This window comes from Cadophora gregata (assembly GCF_030347475.1).
Source record: "Cadophora gregata isolate MNR1 chromosome Unknown scaffold_1, whole genome shotgun sequence".
NCBI classification, from domain to species: Eukaryota; Fungi; Ascomycota; class Leotiomycetes; order Helotiales; family Ploettnerulaceae; genus Cadophora; species Cadophora gregata.
In genome coordinates this window covers 2,695,037-2,714,327 of record NW_026695924.1, presented here as the reverse complement: position 1 = coordinate 2,714,327, position 19,291 = coordinate 2,695,037, and the positions used below count along the sequence as shown (strand labels likewise).

The 19,291-nt window shown below is 49.5% G+C and overlaps 6 protein-coding genes across 6 annotated transcripts; 5 read left to right on the top strand and 1 right to left on the bottom strand.

Annotated features, from left to right (window-relative positions):
- Positions 1–3,083: 3,083 nt before the first annotated feature.
- ONS95_000894 (uncharacterized protein) lies at positions 3,084–3,502 on the top strand (the record flags this gene model as incomplete). Its single annotated transcript, XM_058494071.1, has 2 exons — positions 3,084–3,291; positions 3,351–3,502. The coding sequence occupies 2 exons, from the start codon at positions 3,084–3,086 to the stop codon at positions 3,500–3,502; spliced, it is 360 nt and encodes a 119-aa protein (XP_058364273.1).
- Positions 3,503–3,534: 32 nt separating this feature from the next.
- ONS95_000893 (uncharacterized protein) lies at positions 3,535–4,294 on the top strand (the record flags this gene model as incomplete). The annotated part of the gene is made up of 2 exons (XM_058494070.1): positions 3,535–3,759; positions 3,830–4,294. 2 exons carry the CDS (start codon positions 3,535–3,537, stop codon positions 4,292–4,294), a joined length of 690 nt encoding a protein of 229 aa, XP_058364272.1.
- A 463-nt stretch (positions 4,295–4,757) lies between these two features.
- On the bottom strand, positions 4,758–8,956 carry ONS95_000892 (uncharacterized protein; the record flags this gene model as incomplete). Its single annotated transcript, XM_058494069.1, has 5 exons — positions 8,269–8,956; positions 7,763–8,199; positions 6,760–7,710; positions 6,375–6,715; positions 4,758–6,322 (listed from the first exon to the last, which is right to left on the bottom strand). The coding sequence occupies exons 2-5, from the start codon at positions 8,095–8,097 to the stop codon at positions 4,758–4,760; spliced, it is 3,192 nt and encodes a 1,063-aa protein (XP_058364271.1). The 5' UTR covers positions 8,098–8,199; positions 8,269–8,956.
- A 2,259-nt stretch (positions 8,957–11,215) lies between these two features.
- On the top strand, positions 11,216–11,874 carry ONS95_000891 (uncharacterized protein; the record flags this gene model as incomplete). The annotated part of the gene is made up of 3 exons (XM_058494068.1): positions 11,216–11,440; positions 11,496–11,766; positions 11,831–11,874. The coding sequence occupies 3 exons, from the start codon at positions 11,216–11,218 to the stop codon at positions 11,872–11,874; spliced, it is 540 nt and encodes a 179-aa protein (XP_058364270.1).
- A 597-nt stretch (positions 11,875–12,471) lies between these two features.
- Positions 12,472–14,220, top strand: ONS95_000890 (uncharacterized protein; the record flags this gene model as incomplete). The annotated part of the gene is made up of 3 exons (XM_058494067.1): positions 12,472–12,684; positions 12,735–13,990; positions 14,040–14,220. 3 exons carry the CDS (start codon positions 12,472–12,474, stop codon positions 14,218–14,220), a joined length of 1,650 nt encoding a protein of 549 aa, XP_058364269.1.
- A 1,602-nt stretch (positions 14,221–15,822) lies between these two features.
- On the top strand, positions 15,823–18,966 carry BRO1 (bck1-like resistance to osmotic shock; the record flags this gene model as incomplete). Its single annotated transcript, XM_058494066.1, has 4 exons — positions 15,823–16,097; positions 16,151–16,580; positions 16,699–17,850; positions 17,902–18,966. 4 exons carry the CDS (start codon positions 15,823–15,825, stop codon positions 18,964–18,966), a joined length of 2,922 nt encoding a protein of 973 aa, XP_058364268.1.
- Between the last annotated feature and the right edge of the window lie 325 nt (positions 18,967–19,291).

Sequence of the window (19,291 nt, the reverse complement as noted above, 5' to 3'; positions counted from 1 at the left end):
CTCCAGATCATCGCGAGCTCACTCTGATTACGAATCTTGGTAGCTGGCTATTCCACATGCTCAACAGTAGAATGTCTACAACCGCAATTCACCAAGGCTGACATCACTTTTCTATTAGAACACATGCTTGGATTCGGGTAGGTTCCAGGACCTACAGAATAAGACAACATATCAAGTGAAGCAAAGCCACTGAGTGCTACGACTTGGACCAACACGCGTACGGCGTTGCTCGCAGCTAGATTTCTGAGGATACAGAAACCCCCATCGCCACCGGAAATAACCAATGATAAACTCCGTCAAAATGGCTCGTCATGAGGACAAAATTTACAGATGGAAAGCAAACGCTGAAATATTATTGGAAGCTTGGCACAATCCACAGCTGCGCTTATAGTCTCGAGGTGTTTGAATACCTCAACGTGAAGTTGAAAGCCCGAGGGTGAAACAGCGAGCTTAATTTGTTCATGAACTTACAAGAGTGGTTTCAAAACATGCCACTTGGAATTCGTGTCCGAGAATCCCAGCACGAGAATGTTCCTGGAGATGTTCCCTCCATGCTCTGCTAAGGTTCCTTAAGCCACTTCCTCTTCTCTCTCGCCCCGAAGGACACTCAAGCTCTCTCTGCATCTAGTTTCTAAACTGCATTGCCAAACAAGCAAATACGTAAACATATCAACAAACGACAGCAATCGAAGCTGAAACTTGATCCGGTGACCAAGTTTCACCACTTTTGAACTCCTCTATAGCAAGAAATCGAGTATAGGCTCGACTATCTCACATCGTTTCAATACATATGACTTATATTCTCCTTTACGGTGGCTTATTTAACACCGAACACTCCAGTACACTCGGTATGGCGCTTCAAGACCAGAACACCAGCCTCGCAGCCCTGTTTGCTCAATACGGATCTATCAGATTTCAGCTTTAACTCTCAGAATACCTGCAAAATTCACCATACACCAATGATCATCTTGCAAGGACAATTCCAAATTTCTCCTTGGCCACAATTTTCTCGGGTTTCTGTAGTGTTACCACACCATTTTGATCCTTTCCCCCGAACACGGCTCGACGACATGCCTGAATCCAGACCTTCTTAACCAGGACCTATGCTCTCAAAGTCCCCACACCATCTTTTCTGTTACTGGCGTTTTCGTGCAGCACTGCTTCTTGTCTTGGCGCATGCTCTGCTTGGAGAGAGCTTCGTTTTCCAGCTCGTGAAACAAAACAAGGCGATCAAAAACCTGGCACGCAGTAATACGTACAGCACCATTCATGTACACCCATGTTCTTAGTAACATGTTTCTCTAAGATGCGAAGACGGAGTGGCGGCTCGCGCTCTTCCCACTGCATTTGTCAGGCTCGAGTGGCTCACTCAGTCACGTAGTAGGAATAGCAACATCAATAATTCCATTTGCTACCGTGGCTGGCCCGGTCAGAAATTATGAATAGATATTGGCGAGGAACTTCGCCAGGTAAATGTACCGCCCACAGACTAAGAGAGTCTTACCTAGAACCTTGTAAGGGCGTCGAGATTAGATTGTACGACGTAGAGTATCAAACGAAAGTTCGTCCGTGCCGATAATTGGCCCAAATTCTATACAAAGCAATTCCGATACTCTCACAGCTTCGGCACTATGGCCCCGGAAGAGCCAAAGACGGAATGATAGTTCGTTGGCGCATGTAAAGTCACGAAATGTGCGTACAGAAAACCGTGACAATTTCACATGGAGAAGAACACCCCTTCAAGCCCGCAGCAAGGAAAGTTGATGAAATTGTGGACGAGATATAGCTGTGGACTTGAAGCCTGTCAAACATTACACCTCAAGGCTATTCGGAGATTTTGCATACCTCATTTCCTTATACCCCGTCACTTTATCTGTGGGAATTCCCTTCTATTTGCGGCTTTTTGCTTGAATCGACGGAATTCACAAGATCATCAAGGACAAGAGGCGATGGACTCGTGTCACGCCTCATCCTCTTCGCATATTTACATATGGTGACACACGTTTGGGCGTACCTCAGTGGAGATCTAGGGTCCTTTGAAGCTATAGTTTCTTGAAGCTCTCCATTGGCCGTTGATAGCAATAGAAAGGTATCCGCATCCGAGAAAACGAGACGAGCTGGGCAGGAAACGTAAGCTCTCTCAAGTACTTCTGGCATGTGAGGCATTGAAGTGCTCTCTCATACCAGTAGTCCGTCCCACATGTGTACTTAGTGCCTTCTCGAGCTCCCCTGGCCCCTGGTCACCTATACACCAATCTGCATATTTACCTTCGGAGGGAGATCGAAGTGCTCATTTACTTAGGATAAATCCATCATTCGAAGGACTTATAATAACGACGCCCGATTCCCGCCACCTCGAACTATGCAGTATTTGTTCCTCCTGAAATGAAGTGAGCACCTTGTTCCACTTTTGAGACTCAAAGCACTTTACAAATATTGAACGAGGCTTGATTGAGTTGTATGGCGCTATGCTTGAAGCAAACATGTCGTTGCTAGCTGCTCCATGTGACCTGCAAGCTACAGTGGCACCACATCCCGACGTCCATCTCATCTAGACTCGGATATGACTGGTGGACCCGCTAGAAAAAGCTGGCCAAAGCAAGCTTACTTCACCAAGAATGTTTTTCAGTTGGAACGAATGGGCTCGATAGAGTTCGGAATATGGCATAGACAACCAGCAGAAGATGAGCCCAGGGATGGCAGCAATCTCACGATCCTCGCCGAAGGGGACGAGAGACCGGGGCTGCCAGTGGGGCTCTGGGGCCGCCACTGTTTGAAGTAAACAGAAGCTGGAGATTGGATATGTCCTCACCGCAGTGAGAAAAAGCTTGTTTCTATATAATTACTGTCCTTGTTCTGTGAACCTGCTTTCTTTTTATTCTTCTCTTTATCTAACTTCTTTGGCTATTTCACTCGTTTCCACACGCTCCTCCTACCTCACCACTGCTCTTTCAGCACCCTGCTCCTAGTTGAGCTCGACACTCTTTTCAACTGCACGTATCAGTCTTTGCGGTCGTGCGTAGCGCCTTTTCGGTTCTACTTCGAAGTCCAAAGTCCAAAACAAGCCCTACCGGTTTTTCAAGATGCAACTCCCAACCAGAACCCTCCTCGCTCTTTTGCCATTCTTCGTCCAAATCCAAGCACTTGCTTCCGGGACAGGAACCACGACTAGATACTGGGATTGCTGCAAGCCATCTTGCGCCTGGCCTGGAAAAGCCGAGCTTGCTTCGGGATCAAATCCTGTCACAACTTGTGATATCAAGGACAGCCCACTTACAGACTACAACACTGGTATGTAGTTATAACTCGTTTCTGTTGAATGCGCAACAGAACGCTGAAACGCATTATAGCAAGTGGATGTAATGGGGGAGGAGCATATCAGTGTTCGAACGAGTCGCCATGGGCAATAAGCGATGACCTCGCCTATGGCTATGCGGCTATGCAGCAGTCAACATTGCTGGCGGCTCGGAGTCAAGCTGGTGCTGCGCTTGTTACGAGTTGACTTTCACCAGCGGCCCAGTCGCTGGGAAGAAGATGGTCGTCCAAGCTACCAACACGGGTGGTGACTTGTCCGGAAATCAGTTCGACATCAGCATGCCTGGTGGAGGAGTCGGAATCTTCAATGGATGTACGCAGGAGTGGAGCGCTCCATCTTCAGGATGGGGTGCACAATATGGTGGTATCTCTGCAGCATCGTCGTGTGCAGGCTTTCCTGCCGCCCTCCAAGCTGGTTGCAACTGGCGCTTTGAGTGGTTCAAGGTTCGCATTCCTGCCTCGTCTTTTCGAGGCCTGTGGAGTTCGAATCAAGTCAGTACTGATTCCTTACTAGGGCGCTGACAACCCAACCGTCTCCTTCAAGCAGGTTGCCTGTCCTGCTGCCATTACAGCAAAGAGTGGCTGCACCCGAGCAGACGACTCGTCTGCTCCCAAGGCTGCCACCGGAAGTGGCAACGCTGTTGAGGCTTCATCTTCCCCTGTCGCTCAAGCAACTCCAGTTGCTACTTCAACTGCTACCCCAGAAGCTGCTGAGAGCTCTTCCCCAGCTCTTTCAAGCGTTGCTCCCATTATTAATAGCCCTGCTCCTACAACCGCAACTGAGTCCACCACTTCATCAGCTCTAGAAGTCGAGACACCATCCGCTGAATCCACAAGTGTACCAATTATTGTTAGCCCGATGACCTCAATTGCTGCCTCTGCAAGCCCCGACATTACATACTCGAGAACAAGCAGCGTTGCGAGCGTGAGCCCGACCGCAGCCCCGGTGGATGATGAAGATGATGCTTGTGAATTATAGATGAGTGCTCATGGATGAGATTTTGAAATGGGCTGGAGAAAATATTGACTGTGTATTCTTATGTATATATATTATTATTGAATGGATGTGGACATCAGTGTCATGTTGATGCATTCTCAGATGAAGGATTGCCCTACTTGCAGTACTTTAGGTTCTCAAATAGATGATTGATGACGCGAAGCTACTTAACATAGTTCACCAAGCTAGTGGAGCGTTTCCTATATATGAAGTGAACGCAGCGCAAATGACTTGTCATGAAATCCAATTAACCAACATATAATATTCATTGCATATAGACCGAGAATGATGCCTGGGTATTGTGAGCAAAAAGCCAGAAGAAGTAGAACCTGCGCCTTGTGTAAATTTTGACAAGCCCCAACAGTGCCAGTATCGATATAGATATACAACAAGCAAGAATATATCAGATATAACACTAATCATGTACACATTATCGTATCATCTTTCAAGACTGTCCCCCAATGAGGGAGATGCAGTTGTTAAGGAGGAGTGCTGCTTCGTGAAGAAGCTCCCATCTCGTCTTCTCGAATACCGTGCGGAGGACCATCAACATGCCACTGCAGCCGTTGAAACCTCGCAGAGATTTGAGCTCCTCTGGTGATGGGACACTACTGAGTTTCCGGAGGTATGCTCGCATGTCACTGACCTGACCCTCGAAGTCGTATGCGGCTGGAATAGGCGCTGTCGAGGGGCCTTCTAATGCAAAGCCGTAGGACCAAACAATCAGAGCGGCGAAATACATGACCCACGGTCTATTGAGCAGCACATCATCGCGAGCGGAATAGTCAAATGGCGGATCCTTGTAGCCACCGCGGACGGTGGATGAAGCAGATTCTTCTGGTAGGAGAACCGTGCACAGAAATCGTAGAGCGTACCAGGTGGCATCTCGCGCTTTGGCTGTAGGAGCCCACGTATCTTTCATGCGACGCTGAGCGCTGTTCAGATCCTGAGAGCCGATGGTACGGCCCAGTAAGCGCTTGGCTCTGGCAAAAATCTGGCAATCGACAATATCAACGTGCATAGCCATATGGGCTAAGTGGTGGAGTACGGTTCTTCCCTGGAATACCACATTGTCCTCCTTCTTATCAGTATATATGTACGGGCCAGGAATCGTATCGGAATTTCGGCCCAAAGACCTGTCGAAATCTGCCATCCATAAGTCAAAAGCTCTGGTAAGCGAGCCTCTCCATTTGTCTCTCCCACCAAGGGCTTGTGAAACGCCGAGGGAATTTACTTGGAGATCACGCTGGTTCATGTGCCAGCTAACGCTGAGGAGACCAGCCATAAGAATGGTCCTGCCAAACGAGTTTGTACGAACTTCCTGGGCATTGAGAGTTCTTTTGAGACCTTCCAAAAACGAGATTGGCTTGACACCATTGGCCTGGAGACTAGCTTCGATTCTGCCGACTTCTGCACTGTTTGTAGCAGACCATAATGCTTCGTCGCATGGGAGCGGAAGCCGCATTTCATGAGCAACCATGACTGTTGAGTGACCAAACATGGTAGCGTGAGTCGAGTCAATGACGAACGCGGCAAATGCAGCTCGTCGCGTTGCCTCGTTCGTGATCCAATGGTTCCACCATTCATCAGGTGTATTCGCCCCGGAAGTGGAGGACTGCCGAGACCCGTTCTGTCCCTGCTTGTCATCCCGAATGCTAGGAGGCGAGTCCAAAGCCGACCTTCCAATGAGAGAGCTGCCACGGCGCATCAGCGTTATGGTGGTAGCATGATGAATATGGGCTCTTTCGTGCAACGCTCTGGTCGAATACATCTTCTCATACAGCTCCAAAAGTAGAAGGGCTTGGAAAACCCACAGCTTCGCCGGAGGTCGGAAGTGATAATCGCTAAAAATTTCCCACCTCAAATGCCAGGCTAAGAAGTTGGAAAGCTCAGCGCCTGCTTGGGTCACGTCGTAGCCATGAACCTTATCGAGACAGGATGCTCCGATGGCCATCATAGCTATCAAGAGAAGATTTGGAGTCTTGTCCGGAGAGAAGGTAGGCTTGTGCACTAGTTTGTCCATTAGTAGCCATTGTTGAAGTTCCAAGAAGAATAAGCTTACAAATAGGTACTTGCTCACTGAAGTGATACCAATAGCTACCGATGTAGGTTTGCATCATTTTACGGCTTAGGAGATGATTGTCATCGCTGCGGTCACCTTCCAACAGTGCTTCCTTCTGCCTTGCAACTGGCGCGTGATCGGTTTCGTTGAAGCGTTCCTTGATCAGGTCCACTATTTGCTGGCTCTTCTCTTCCGATAGGATAGTCTCTGGCAGAGTAGTGTCGAGCAAGCTAGTCACGGCCATAGGATGATGAGATTGCTGATTAGTCGGGAAAAAGCCACCAAGATTGATGTCATTAGGATAGAATTGTGCGAAGTACTGATTTTGAGAGTCGGGATAGCTAGACAAATTAGTACTAGATAAAAGAGGAGGGGATTCACCTACTTCGCGTAACCCTGCTGTCCCATCTGACCCATTGGTGAAGAGTTCTCCATTTGCTGACCGCTGAACAGGTATGCAACAAAATCTTCGGGAATCGCAAACGGTGATCGATTGTAGCCCTCACCACCGAATACAGGCATTGTATTAGGCACTGCCATTTGATCTAGCAGCATCATATCCGGACCAGACTGGGAGTGATGAGTAGTTTCGCTTGGATAATCTGTTGACATTGAAGTCGGGTAGGATGGGTCTGACTCGCGTGTTGACGAAATAGCGGTTGGCGCAGTAGAGAACCCTGGAGGAGGTAATGTAAAGGGCGTGAAATTTTGTTGGCTCACGTACGGCTGTGGACTTGATTGACTATGCCGAAAATTTGAGTTGCCTGGAGCAGAAGACAACAGTCCATACGGGCCTACACTGCTTTGCAGATGTGGTCTCGAGAAATCAACAGACTTTGAATCAGAAATTCCAAAGCTTGCATGGCGTTGAGTTCTCCCTCCTGGAGTCATGTTTGGAGTCTCGTTCCGAGGGAGGCTGTCGCTATTTGATCTCTTAACCCCCCCCCCTTGAAAGTTGTCGGCTCCGTTAGAGGAAGCAGCGCCAGAGTAAGTCCCAGAAGAGGGGTTGGTAGCTGGTGAATAAGAGCTAGGATTTTGTTCCTGTGGTGACTGGTACTGGATCTGGGTGGCCCGTGACTTGATTCCTGAGAGGTTTGGTCTCATGATCTCAGGAGAATTAGAACCGTGATTAGACACCGGTCTGCCCGATTCTGTCCCTGGTGAAGAAGCATGGGCGTGCCCAAGCATAGAGTCTTTTCGATGCAATTGGGATCCCTTAGCAGTGTGTCTGTCTTTGTGGCGGTTGCATAAGTCCTGGCGAACAAATGTACGGAGGCAATCAGGGAAATCACAATTATATATCTGTTTGGGCGTATGATTCAGTTGATGGCGATACCTGGGCTACGTTAGGCGCCATGTTGCGCTTGAAGAAGATCTGAGGCTCTTACAGATGCTCGGCTCTTGAATAACTCTTCCCACAGCCTTCTTGGGGACATTCGAATTTCTTATCAAGGCCTTTACGGCTCCTCCGGCGTTTCCGTGAGGGGCCATCGGTTCCAGACGAGTGCCCATCTGCAACTTCCCCTGGTGACCCGTCTGCGCTACCTTCTTTGTCCTTGTCCTGACGACTTCTTCCCCGACCACGGACTTTGTCTTCACCTGCAGTCTTGGCCTTCTCGTGCTGGGAAGGATTACGCGCCTGAGCCCTTCCGGGGTCGTCCATTTGAGTCATGACGTTGTTCGTCGGAAACGAGAGAGGTTGAGCTGCCAATACTGAAGTCATATTCCCAAGCCAGTCGGAGGTTGCCTGTGGAAGTGTATCTAATTCTGGCTTGAAGTTCACATCGACCTTTCTGCGGCGCACTGGCGGACGCGCAGATCACATCTGCAGCAGAGGGAATATTAGAGGTTGCTTCTGAGAAATGCCAAAGCAAGACAACATGCGCCGACTTACACTATTCTGCTCACAAGAAGTGATATCTACTTAGGTTGGACGGACACTTGCGTAGAAATACGAAGCGGAACAACGAGCGACTTCTAATCGGCAGTACGAATGAATCGGTAATCAGTCATGCCGAACAACCTGCTCAGCGCAATAAAAGATGAATGGGCAGACGGTGGTTCTCGCGTTGGCAGCACGGTGATGCCGTATCGAGGGGCGGCGCACGTTGCACGCGGAAGCTAATTGCGAATCGTGGAGAATCCAGGAGGGGAGGGTTATGGTTGTGGAGAAAGATGAGGTGGAGCGTCAGGTAAGGTTTGACGTCCTGGAAGTTTACTGCTGCGGTGGAAGGCCGAGTGACATGAAGTGAAGTGAAGTGAGGTAAGGTGAGGTGAGGTGAGGTGAGGTGAGGTGAGGTGAGTAAATGGCAGCCAGGTGCAGTGATGCAGTGAGGTTGACACTGACAGTGGGGGTTTGTTCTATCAATGCCAGTAGTTCCGCGACGGACGCGGGATCTCGAGATACTTATGGGGCCCCAAGCACGCCAGCCAGGCCAGCCGGCCAGCTAGAGCAGAGGCGTAGGGATAAGTGATGTGGTGTGCATGCCTGTCAGGGATGTGCATTGTGCAGTGCTCCTCTCCTCTCCTGTAGGTAAGGTATGCTCGGTATGGTAACGAAAGGTAGGTAAGGTATGGATGGACTCTGCAATATATGGGGCTACGGGGTGAGCTAGTCGTGGAGTAGAGTAGAGTAGAGTGGAGTGGAGAAGGACAGGGCAGATGGTAGGCTCGGTAGGTAAGGCACGCATGCTGTGTGGCTACCCTAACATCCAAACCCGACTACGGGGAGATGGGAGGGATAGCTCGGATAGGCACAATACAGTAGCGCGAAGCGGGAGGTGGAAGCAGAACAGAAGATGGGGAGAAGCCGTGGAAGAGTATGAGTATGACCTCTTGATGGCGCAGGCGCAGACGACATGCACTGCTACTGTACTGTACAGTACAGTAAATTTACCTCAGGTAGGCCGTAGAGCTGAGAGCCCAGAGCCCAGAGCCAGCAGTCAGCAACGAATCAGTGTCTGTACTCTGTTGCTGGCCGTCGTTCAAGGCCGAGATCTTTGTCGAGTCCAGCCAGCCAGCCAGCCAACCCGACCCCCCAACTGCATCATCGTCCCGGATTCTCTGTCTGTGTGATTATTATTATTTTATTTGACCATGCGCCGCTGCAGCGCGCGCGGTTGGCTCCGAGAGACGAGTGAGTAGTGCTTTGGTAGGTACTCTTGCCTTCTGCAACATGAAAGCCCAGGTTAGCACCGAAAAGAGGGGGTAAAAAGCAAGCCACTTTCGCCTGGTTAAAACCCGCAAGCATCAGCAGATTCTCCCATGCCGCGTGTCTCAAAATACTGGCTACTTTCTGTTCGCAGAATTGTCCACCCTTAGCCAGATGTAGCCCCTCTGAATCTCGAGCGGACCTATCCTAGCCAGTGACCCCCATGTGGAGATAGATCCATCCCACTCCGCATCGTGGCATTACCTCCAGACACTTAGTCCATCGGCCCCCTCAAGTAATGTCTGATACACATGGCAAACGCAAAGGGTTTGACTCTCCCTTTCTTGTAGCACCGTTGGGGTCTTCCCCATGCCCTCGTCTTCGAGTGACAACCGGTGGTAACACTGGCCTTAGCACCTGAACAGTGGGTTGCATCCCCGGCTTGTGTGGAGAAGATCTTCCCATGTCATGTGCTTCTCAGTCTTGTCGACCCAGTCTGTTCTTTCCAGAGCAGTCTGAAGACAAGCCCAATATTTTCCACGCCGATGATCGATGAGACTAGCACATTTCTTCTTCGTCCATGAACCTTTGCACTTTGAATCAGCACCTCATTGCGGATGGTTCCAGTTCTCAGTGTAGAAGGTTGAGAAAGATGTCATCAAGCTACTCCATGGTGAGTCTAGTATGATGACAGGGTCCAGGTGGGTATCATTAGCTGAACATCACGGAGAATAATGGGAAAGCATAGCTTGTCGATCCAGCCATGGGAAGTGCATTAATATTTCCCAGCTTGAAGACAACAACAGAGGCTTGACCTTGGGGAGAAAACTGACAGGGAAGAAATTGCTGTTGAAGATTTGATTCTCCGGATCGGTCCACACCGCGCCCACAAATGGGGCATGCCGCCCCAAGACAGCTCCCGTGCAGGACTTGCTTTTGGGGAAAATCCTTTCTTGATGGCCCCCTTGCTCTTCGTCAGCAACCCGCACCTTGACCGTTCTAAGGCTTACCCCCGTAGGTGAACAGGCGGCGGCGGCAGCATCGGCTCTCTTCCCTCGCCTGGACCTGCACCAGAGGTCCTGCGCTAAAGCCTCTGGGGAGAGGCGGCATGGGGAAAAGTCTTCACAAGCTTCTTCATCTGACCACAATGTGCTAGCGGTGATAGGCCAGGTGTTGACAGCATCTCGTCAGGGCCACTTGGCATATGCATGAGCGACAGGATCCGGAAGGCTGAGACAGCGCGGGACGCCTCAAAAACCGCATTCCCCAAAAGTCGGGGTGCTAGGCAGGGTTAATGATCATTCTCATTGCCTCATGAATGAGAAATTATTACAACAAATGGCAACGAAGATCTGTTTTGAGGATGGGACAGTAAGCTGAATGGGCGATTTGAAAAGATGCTCTGAAGTGCCTTTGGGGCTTCTCAGCGGGAGGGGAGTTCGGCTTCGGGTGGCGATCGGAAGGAAAAACTACCCGGATAAGCGAACGACTCCAGTCCTTCCCTTTGGAGCTCACTCGGAATTACCTATCTCCTAGCGTGTCATGGACGCGTGAGGTCACCACACGTTTCCAGCCGCCTCCATTATCTCTCAATTGCAATGGTTTAAACCCGACCACGAATCTGAAGTTCACACTCTCACGCAGATACGCGGCTATTGAATTCAAGTATCAATCTATATTACGATTCTGCATGGCCCCTCCAAGATCAAAACCTCAGCCAGACGATTCGAGGTCTGAAGCGTCAAGTACGAAGGAGAAGGCCACCACAAGCACTGCGAATGCCACGAATGGCAAAGGTCGACGCGTTGCTGGCAATGCAGCTGGCGGAAGCTCTTTGAGAGATGTTGTGACTGCAGGGCCTAGTAGCACAGCTGCAGGAGCTTCCATGACAGCCGTTGCAGAAAACGCTCCCGGTGTAGGTTGCCGAATTGGCGATGGATATATGCCACTCTGCTAACATAGCTCTTCAGCTTCAATGGTCTACCTTTGATGCTGCAGTTCTACACGGTTACCGATTTGATTATCATTTGAATACGCCCGCCGCATTCAACAACCCCTACAATCAACTTGTTCTCTCCCGATCTCCTATTGGTCATATGTCACCTTCAATGTCACGTCGGAAAGAGCAGCGCAGGCAGAGCAAGGAACAGTTAGCGAATACCGTAAGAAAGCACTTCAACAGTATGGGTATCGCCGAGAATGAAGTCGTTGTGGACTTTCTGTACAAGGTTCGATGGCAGGGTAAGTCTTTAACGGCCAAGCGTCTAGCACAAAATTCCAGAATTATGGGACTAATAGAAGGTAGACAAGAATTTTCGTATGAGATTCTATCCCCAGCGACCTCGATGAAGCAGAACTGTATATTCGTCACGTTCGGTCATTGTCATGGCGTAAGTTTTCTGGATGGCGGCGTTGGAACCGGGGCGATGAAATAGATTATGATACCCTACTGTGGAATCCAAAGAATTGTATGGAATTCCTTCAGATAGCACACAACCACCTTACACACAGAAAAGTTTGTTTGCGACCAATCCTTAAGGTATTCTTGGTAGACCGACGCTGTGTGTATTAGCCCTGTACTCATATGCAGGATTAGAAACCTCTTCACTACAATATGACTTACGCATTTGGCGGGGGGGGGGAGTCAACTAAAAAATTGCCATACCACACCTTTTGCTACCACAATTTGGTGAGGTTGTGAAGCAAGCCCATCTCGTGTTAACAGAAGCTTCGTGCTTCATCTCGGCATTTCGGTGGACTAGCCCCCAGCCAATCAGAGCCGTTGCGAAATGGTGACTGTCAAAAAAAGTTCAGAACACAACCACAGCCGAGCTCAACACAGCAGTATTCTCAACCAAAAATCAGTGACCCGAAACATCAGACTTCCTGCACGAACTGAAGCCCGACCTAGACTCTTGTTTCAATGATCTATTATAACATACCATCATGAACGCTGGGACAACAACTATACTCAGCAGGGCCGCCACAACAAGTCGAGTACTGTGCCCTGCCAACGCCTCCAGACAAAATCGATTTCAGAACGAGGTCTCGAAGAGACAACCATCACGGGCACTATGTTCAACGGTGTCGCAGCAGTCAAGGAGGCCCGGTGCTGCTGCAAGACGGTCGAAATCTCTAAATGCGGTCTCGCAGAGAAGAGTAGGCTGTGTTTGAATCAAGAAGACTTGGAATTCTACTAACTTCCACAGGCTTTCCATCCAACTTCGAGCCTACACGCCACCAAGAACCCATATACTGTCCTAGGCGTCGACAAAAATGCTTCAGCGGCCGACATTAAGAAGGCTTACTACGGATTGGCGAAGAAATACCATCCGGATACAAATAAGGATCCGACGGCAAAGGATAGATTTGCAGAGGCACAATCCGCGTATGAGCTTTTGACGGATGCTCAGAAGAAAGCTGCATGGGATCAATTTGGAGCGGCAGCTTTTGACCAAGGCGGGAACCCAGCGGGACCTGGAGCTGGTGGTGGAAGTCCGTTTGGAGGTGGTTTTGGCGGTGGATTTGGTGGGGGTGCAGGGGCTGGTGGATTTCCTGGTGGGTTTGGAGGAGGATTTGGAGCCGATTTCAATTTCGAGGACCTGTTCAAAGGATTTACTGGAGGAAGAAGAGGCCGCTCGTCGCCAGGTCGAAATCCATTTCAGGAGGAGATTCTCGTCGGAGAGAACATCGAAACGCAAGTCAATATATCTTTTATGGAGGCCGCGAAAGGTACAAGTAAGGCCATAAACTTGACGCCATTGTCGACTTGCAAGACATGCTCTGGAAATGGACTGAAAGCTGGAGCGAAGCGATCCGAATGCAGATCTTGTGGTGGTACCGGAACTCGGGTTCATTTTGTACAGGGTGGATTTCAAATGGCGTCGACGTGTAGTGCCTGTGGTGGGCAAGGAGTCACAATCCCCAAGGGAGGAGAGTGTAGGACATGTTCTGGGAATGGTGTAGTGAGAGAACGGAAGACTGTCACTATTGATATTCCAGGTGGCATTGAAGACGGGATGCGACTTCGACTCGACCGTGAAGGAGATGCAGCGGCAACTGGAAATGCTGCCAACCCAGACCAAAGATCCATGCGAGGAGATCTGTACGTACTTGTGAGAGTCGCAACGGATCCAAAATATCGCCGTTCCGGATCCGATATTCTCTACACAGCCACGATTCCTCTGACTACTGGCTTGCTTGGTGGGGAAGTCAAAATTCCTACTCTGGATGGTGATGTCAACGTCAAAGTAGCTACTGGAACTGGAACTGGAGACAAGATCACTTTGGGGGGTAAGGGCATGAAGAGGCTGGACGGGAGAAGAGGTGCTGGCGATCTAAAGGTTGAGTTTAAAGTGAACGTGCCGAAGTATCTCAGTGCCAATCAGCGCACAATTGTTGAGATGCTTGCTGACGAGTTGGGCGACAAAACCGCCAAGCGAATCATGAACGTCGGTCGAGCCAGGTGAGCATCATGACTGAGCTTCGGAACAGAATGACGCTAACTGTTTCAGCTCTTCCGACTCTGGATCATCTCTAAAGCATGACGGATTTCTCAAGTCGGTTTGGAACAAGTTGACTGACAATGTTTCTCATCCTAAGGATGGAAACGAAGAAATGTCAACAGATGTCTCCAAAAAAGGGACGATCAAAGATGAGAAGGACCCCAAGAAAGCATCCGGCACTGGTGCTTAGTCCACTGTACAACATTATTGATTCTGTGTTTGAGTATGTACTGCATCAGCGTGGTTGGAGATCGTGGTCGTGGGAGGGAACGGAGCAATGGCGTCTGTATGATAGAAAAGCTAAGGGTTGTCCACATATCCAGCATGTACAACTAGAATTAGGCCAATGAGAGGAGACTCTGCTCAACTAATCAAGCAAAAGGAGGAATCTCCTCACGCAATCTATCAAAATACTTGTCTGGAAGTACTGGTTATGTTTATGTCGATGAACTATTGATTGATGCATTGTTTTCTTACAGAAGCCATGAAATGGTTGGTGGAATCATGATTTCAATAAACTTTGCTCCTCGTCCTCCATTCATTAGTGAAAGTCTCTTTCTCATCGAAGCCTCTCCAGCCACCCGTTCATTGGTGAAGCCACGCACTGTTTCTCGTTCGTTGAGCTTGATCCAAGAGCTCTCTCTACTATCGGCATCTTTGCCCGAGGCTGGTTCAAGTACTTACTTGACCGCGTGCTCGTCAGCCTTGCACAAAGATCATGTTGACCCTCCTTCTGGATCAACCTCTGACTGGTATTTGGGGGCTGAGATCGGCATATTTGTCCTCGGATATCCCCCGACAAGAACAGCAGATGCCGTGCGTATGGTTGAAATCGATCACTGCACAGACAGCGGCCTGCTGCCGGCCCTCTCAACCCAGCCTGTTTCCCGCCCATCAACTCTCGCCCAATAACATGGTGAAAAAGGCCTGAGGCTATACTACTGGCTCGCAGTGAAGTTCCAGCACCCGCATATGCCTTTGTACTGGGTACCGGGTACAGACAGACGGACGTACAGTCGCTATTGAGACGCCTTTCACAGCACAGGAGACAGCCACCAGTGGACGAAGCTCCAGCAGCTGATTGCTGAAAGCGGAAAATCACACAATTTCTGTGTCGGGCGGCTACAGGAGAATGCTCCTGCTCTGTCCAGCAACCATAAAATTGAAGTGAATACACCTATGCACTGCGACTTTGTGACTGAATGAGTCCGCGTATCTACCAGCGCTTATCTCTCTGGCCCTCCCTCGTGCTGGTCGGAGTCGGCACTGCACTCGAGCTGGAGCCTGGATCCCAGGCCGTTCAAGGGGCCGCCCTGCTGCAGGCCTGCCGCAACCAGAGGGCTTCAGATTTAATCATTGGCTTCCGGTATGGGCTTGAGAGGCAACTCTACGTAGGAGCTAACACTACCACTACCTTACCTACCTACATCCTACGTCCGCCTTGCCTCACGTTTCGACAGTATTCTTCAACCGACCCCAACTTCCAACCGCCCCCGGGCATCCTGCTGGCAACCTACCCGATCATGAATGATGCATCGCATGCGTGAACCTGGCCCATCGCTAACACCAGTTGAACACTGACCGTGTTGCACAAACAAGACCACCCCTCCTCCGCATTTCGCAACAACACGCCAGAACGCTCAGGGATCCCCCACCACCAGCTCACAGGAACACGACAGGACCACGACACCCTGAGAACCATTTGAGAACTGCGCTTGGAGAGAGATATCTCCTTAGGAAGATAGACATACGAAGTGGTAGGACAGTGGAAGGCACCGTGAAGGAGGACAGGATGCAGGCACCCATGATATCAGCGCCTCTGAAGGCGACAAACGAAATAGACTGGATCCAGCCCCTGAAGCAGTATATCCGGCAGACATATGGAGATGATCCAGAGCGCTATGCAGAAGAGTGCGCAACTTTGAACAGGTTACGGCAGGACATGAGGGGGGCGGGGAAGGATAGTGCTGCTGGACGAGACTTGTTATACAGATACTATGGGCAGTTGGAACTACTCGACCTTCGATTCCCGGTTGATGAGAACCACATAAAGATATCCTTCACATGGTATGGATACCCGGCCAAGGTGGACATTGTAATCAGCTAATAAGCCCCCAAAGGTTTGATGCGTTTACACACAAACCAACTTCGCAATATTCCCTGGCATACGAAAAGGCTTCTATAATCTTCAACATTTCTGCTGTACTGTCATGCCATGCAGCGCATCAGACTCGTTCCGAAGACTCTGGCCTGAAGACGGCATATCATTCATTCCAAGCATCGGCGGGCATGTTCACATATATCAACGAGAATTTCTTACATGCCCCATCTACGGATCTTAGCCGGGATACTGTCAAGACTCTCATACAGATTATGCTTGCACAGGGCCAGGAGGTCTTCTTAGAAAAGCAGATTGCTGATGGTAAGAAGGTTGGGCTATTGGCGAAGCTCGCAAGTCAAGCGGCATATCTCTACGCACAAGCTGTCGAAGGAACTCAGGAAAACGTTAATAAGGCTATTTTTGAGAAAGTTTGGCTTTTGGTTGTTCAGGTAAGGATCATTCGGCCCTTTCTGGCCCAAGAAGTAGGGGCGTGATGTCCAGCAATGCTGGCCCAGCTCTCCTTATGTGTTTTGGATGCGTCTGATACCCCACTGACACAATTCGTAGATCAAATCCAACTACATGGCTTCATTAGCCCAGTTCTACCAGGCGATGGCTGATGATGATGCAAATTCCCATGGAACGGCCATTGCGCGACTACAAGCTGCCGAGACTGGTGCGAAAGAAGCTCATAAGCTGGCTAATAGCTTTCCTGGAAATGTGCCTGCAAACTCAAACTTGACATCAGAAACGGGTACCGCCTTGGTTGAGATCACCAAACGTCAGCTTACAAATGTCCAAGAAAAGCTCACAGAGGTCATCAAGGACAACGACTACATTTACCACCAGACTGTTCCCGCAGAAGCTGCTCTTGCTGTCATTCCAAAACTTCCGGCTGCAAAAGCAATACCAGTTAGTGAGTTGTATGCTGGTCAGGATATTCAAAGAATCACAGGACCCGACATTTTCCAAAAGATTGTGCCCATGTCTGTAACTGAATCAGCAAGTTTATACGATGAAGAGAAAGCAAAGCTGGTACGGGCCGAGGCGGAGCGGGTGGAGACAGCTAATAGCGAGATGGCTGCCAGCCTCGACTATTTAAGGTTGCCTAATGCTTTACAGGTACTCAAGGGCGGGTTTGATCAAGAGTTGACAGCGGATGACGAATTCCGAGGCTGGTGTGACGATGTGGCAAATCATGATGGACCGGCTTCGACGTTTGATTTCTTGAAGTCAAGTAAAGAAGGTATTGTGACTGTCCTAGACAGAAGTACGAGGCAGTTGGACATGGAGGAGAGCGTGTGTGAGAAAATGCGGTCCAAGTACGAGGGAGACTGGACCCAGCAACCGAGTTCTCGTTTGACTTCGACCCTGAAGAGCGACATTCGGAACTATCGAGATGCTTTGGATGAAGCTGCCCGAAGCGACAATCAACTATACTCCAAAATGCGGCAGCATGAAGTTGACTTTGACGAGATGCGGTCAGCTGGTGAGATTGGTGAAGCGGATGTGCTGTTCCAGAAAGCCTTGATACAGGTGGGTGGCAAATCGAAGAACGTTGGAAGTCCAATAGGGGGAGAGGGCAATCTGCTAGATGATGATTTCGAAGATCGAGGTCTGAGTGTGATGGACCAGATAGCAAAAGTGGAGGAGATTCTGAAAAAGTTGAACTTGATCAAGCGTGAACGGGCTCAAGTGTTGAAGGATTTGAAAGAGAAGGTTCGTCTATTTAAGGTTACTCGGATACAAGAAATCACTAACGAAGATCAGATTCATAACGACGATATTTCACAGGTGCTGATATTGAACAAAAAGTCAATTTCAAATTATGAGAATCAACTATTTCAGGCAGAGCTGGAAAAATTCAGACCACACCAAAGCCGCCTCTTATCAGCGAACCACAAGCAGTCATCTCTCATGAAGGAGCTCACTTCAACCTTCAACACATTACTGCAGGACAAGCGTGTCCGATCAGAACAGAGCAAATACGAAAGCATAACCAGGCAAAGATCTTCCGTAATGTCCAAGTACAAGCGAGTGTATCAGGAATTTCTCGATCTTGAGGCCGGACTTCAGGCGGCCAAGCAATGGTACAGCGAGATGAAAGATACGGTGGATAGCCTAGATAAAAATGTTGAGACGTTCGTCAATAATCGACGATCCGAAGGAGCTCAGCTTCTTAGCCAAATCGAGCAGGACCGAAATCGGAATGCTAGTGGCGAGGCAGAAAGGGAACGCGAACGTCTGAGGGGACTCATGGAACGCATGTCAATGGATCCATCCACATCACCGTCAACAAACAAACCTCCTCGAGCACAGTCAGTCTCCTACAACTCTTCCTCTCCATCTGCCAGATATCCCCAAACCAATCTCGCTGGGCAGTACCAAGTTCCAACCTCACCGCCACCACAATCGGCACACCCTCAGTCGGCCCACCCATCATTTGGTGGTCCGCAAAATGGTTCTTTCTATCCCACGCAACAACAAGCAAGGCCAGATCCATATGCTCAGAAGCCAACACCACAGCCTCAAGATGGCTATAACCCTGGCATGTACCCACCGGTATCGCCACCTCCAACTCAAACATCCTTTTCGCAGAGCCAAACAAACTTTCGACCGATGCATCAGCCACAAGGTCAGCAGCAATATCTTCCCCAAGGATACATTCCGCCACCACCCCCTCGCGGCCCTCCACCCCTTGGCCCACAGCAAACTTTCCAGCAACCTGGAGCGCCTCAAGGCGATTATGGGTATGGTAACCAGCAACGACCTAATCAGCCACAGCAGCAACAGAGCTCTAGTGATCCATGGGCAGGACTGAATGCGTGGAAATAAATGGGGTGACAAGGTCAGAAACGCATACAAGCATCACAAGGAGCAAAGGTTGTTTTGGGGACCACATCGTTCATTCTCTAGCGGTGATTGAAATCAGGGTATTTAGACAATAGCTTAGGTTAATGGAACTCTGGGGTGAAAGAATGGATGCGAGTATACCAAATGTGACTCGCTGAGTCTACGAATAAATCTGGAGTGATCGAGCACTTTGCGGGCGTTGGAATAGTATTCATTATCTAGTAAATGAGGGGAGCCGCTCTTTCCGAAACTTCATTAATCAGCTGACAAAAGAATGAGTTGTCGCGAGTGTAAAGCCTGGTTTCTA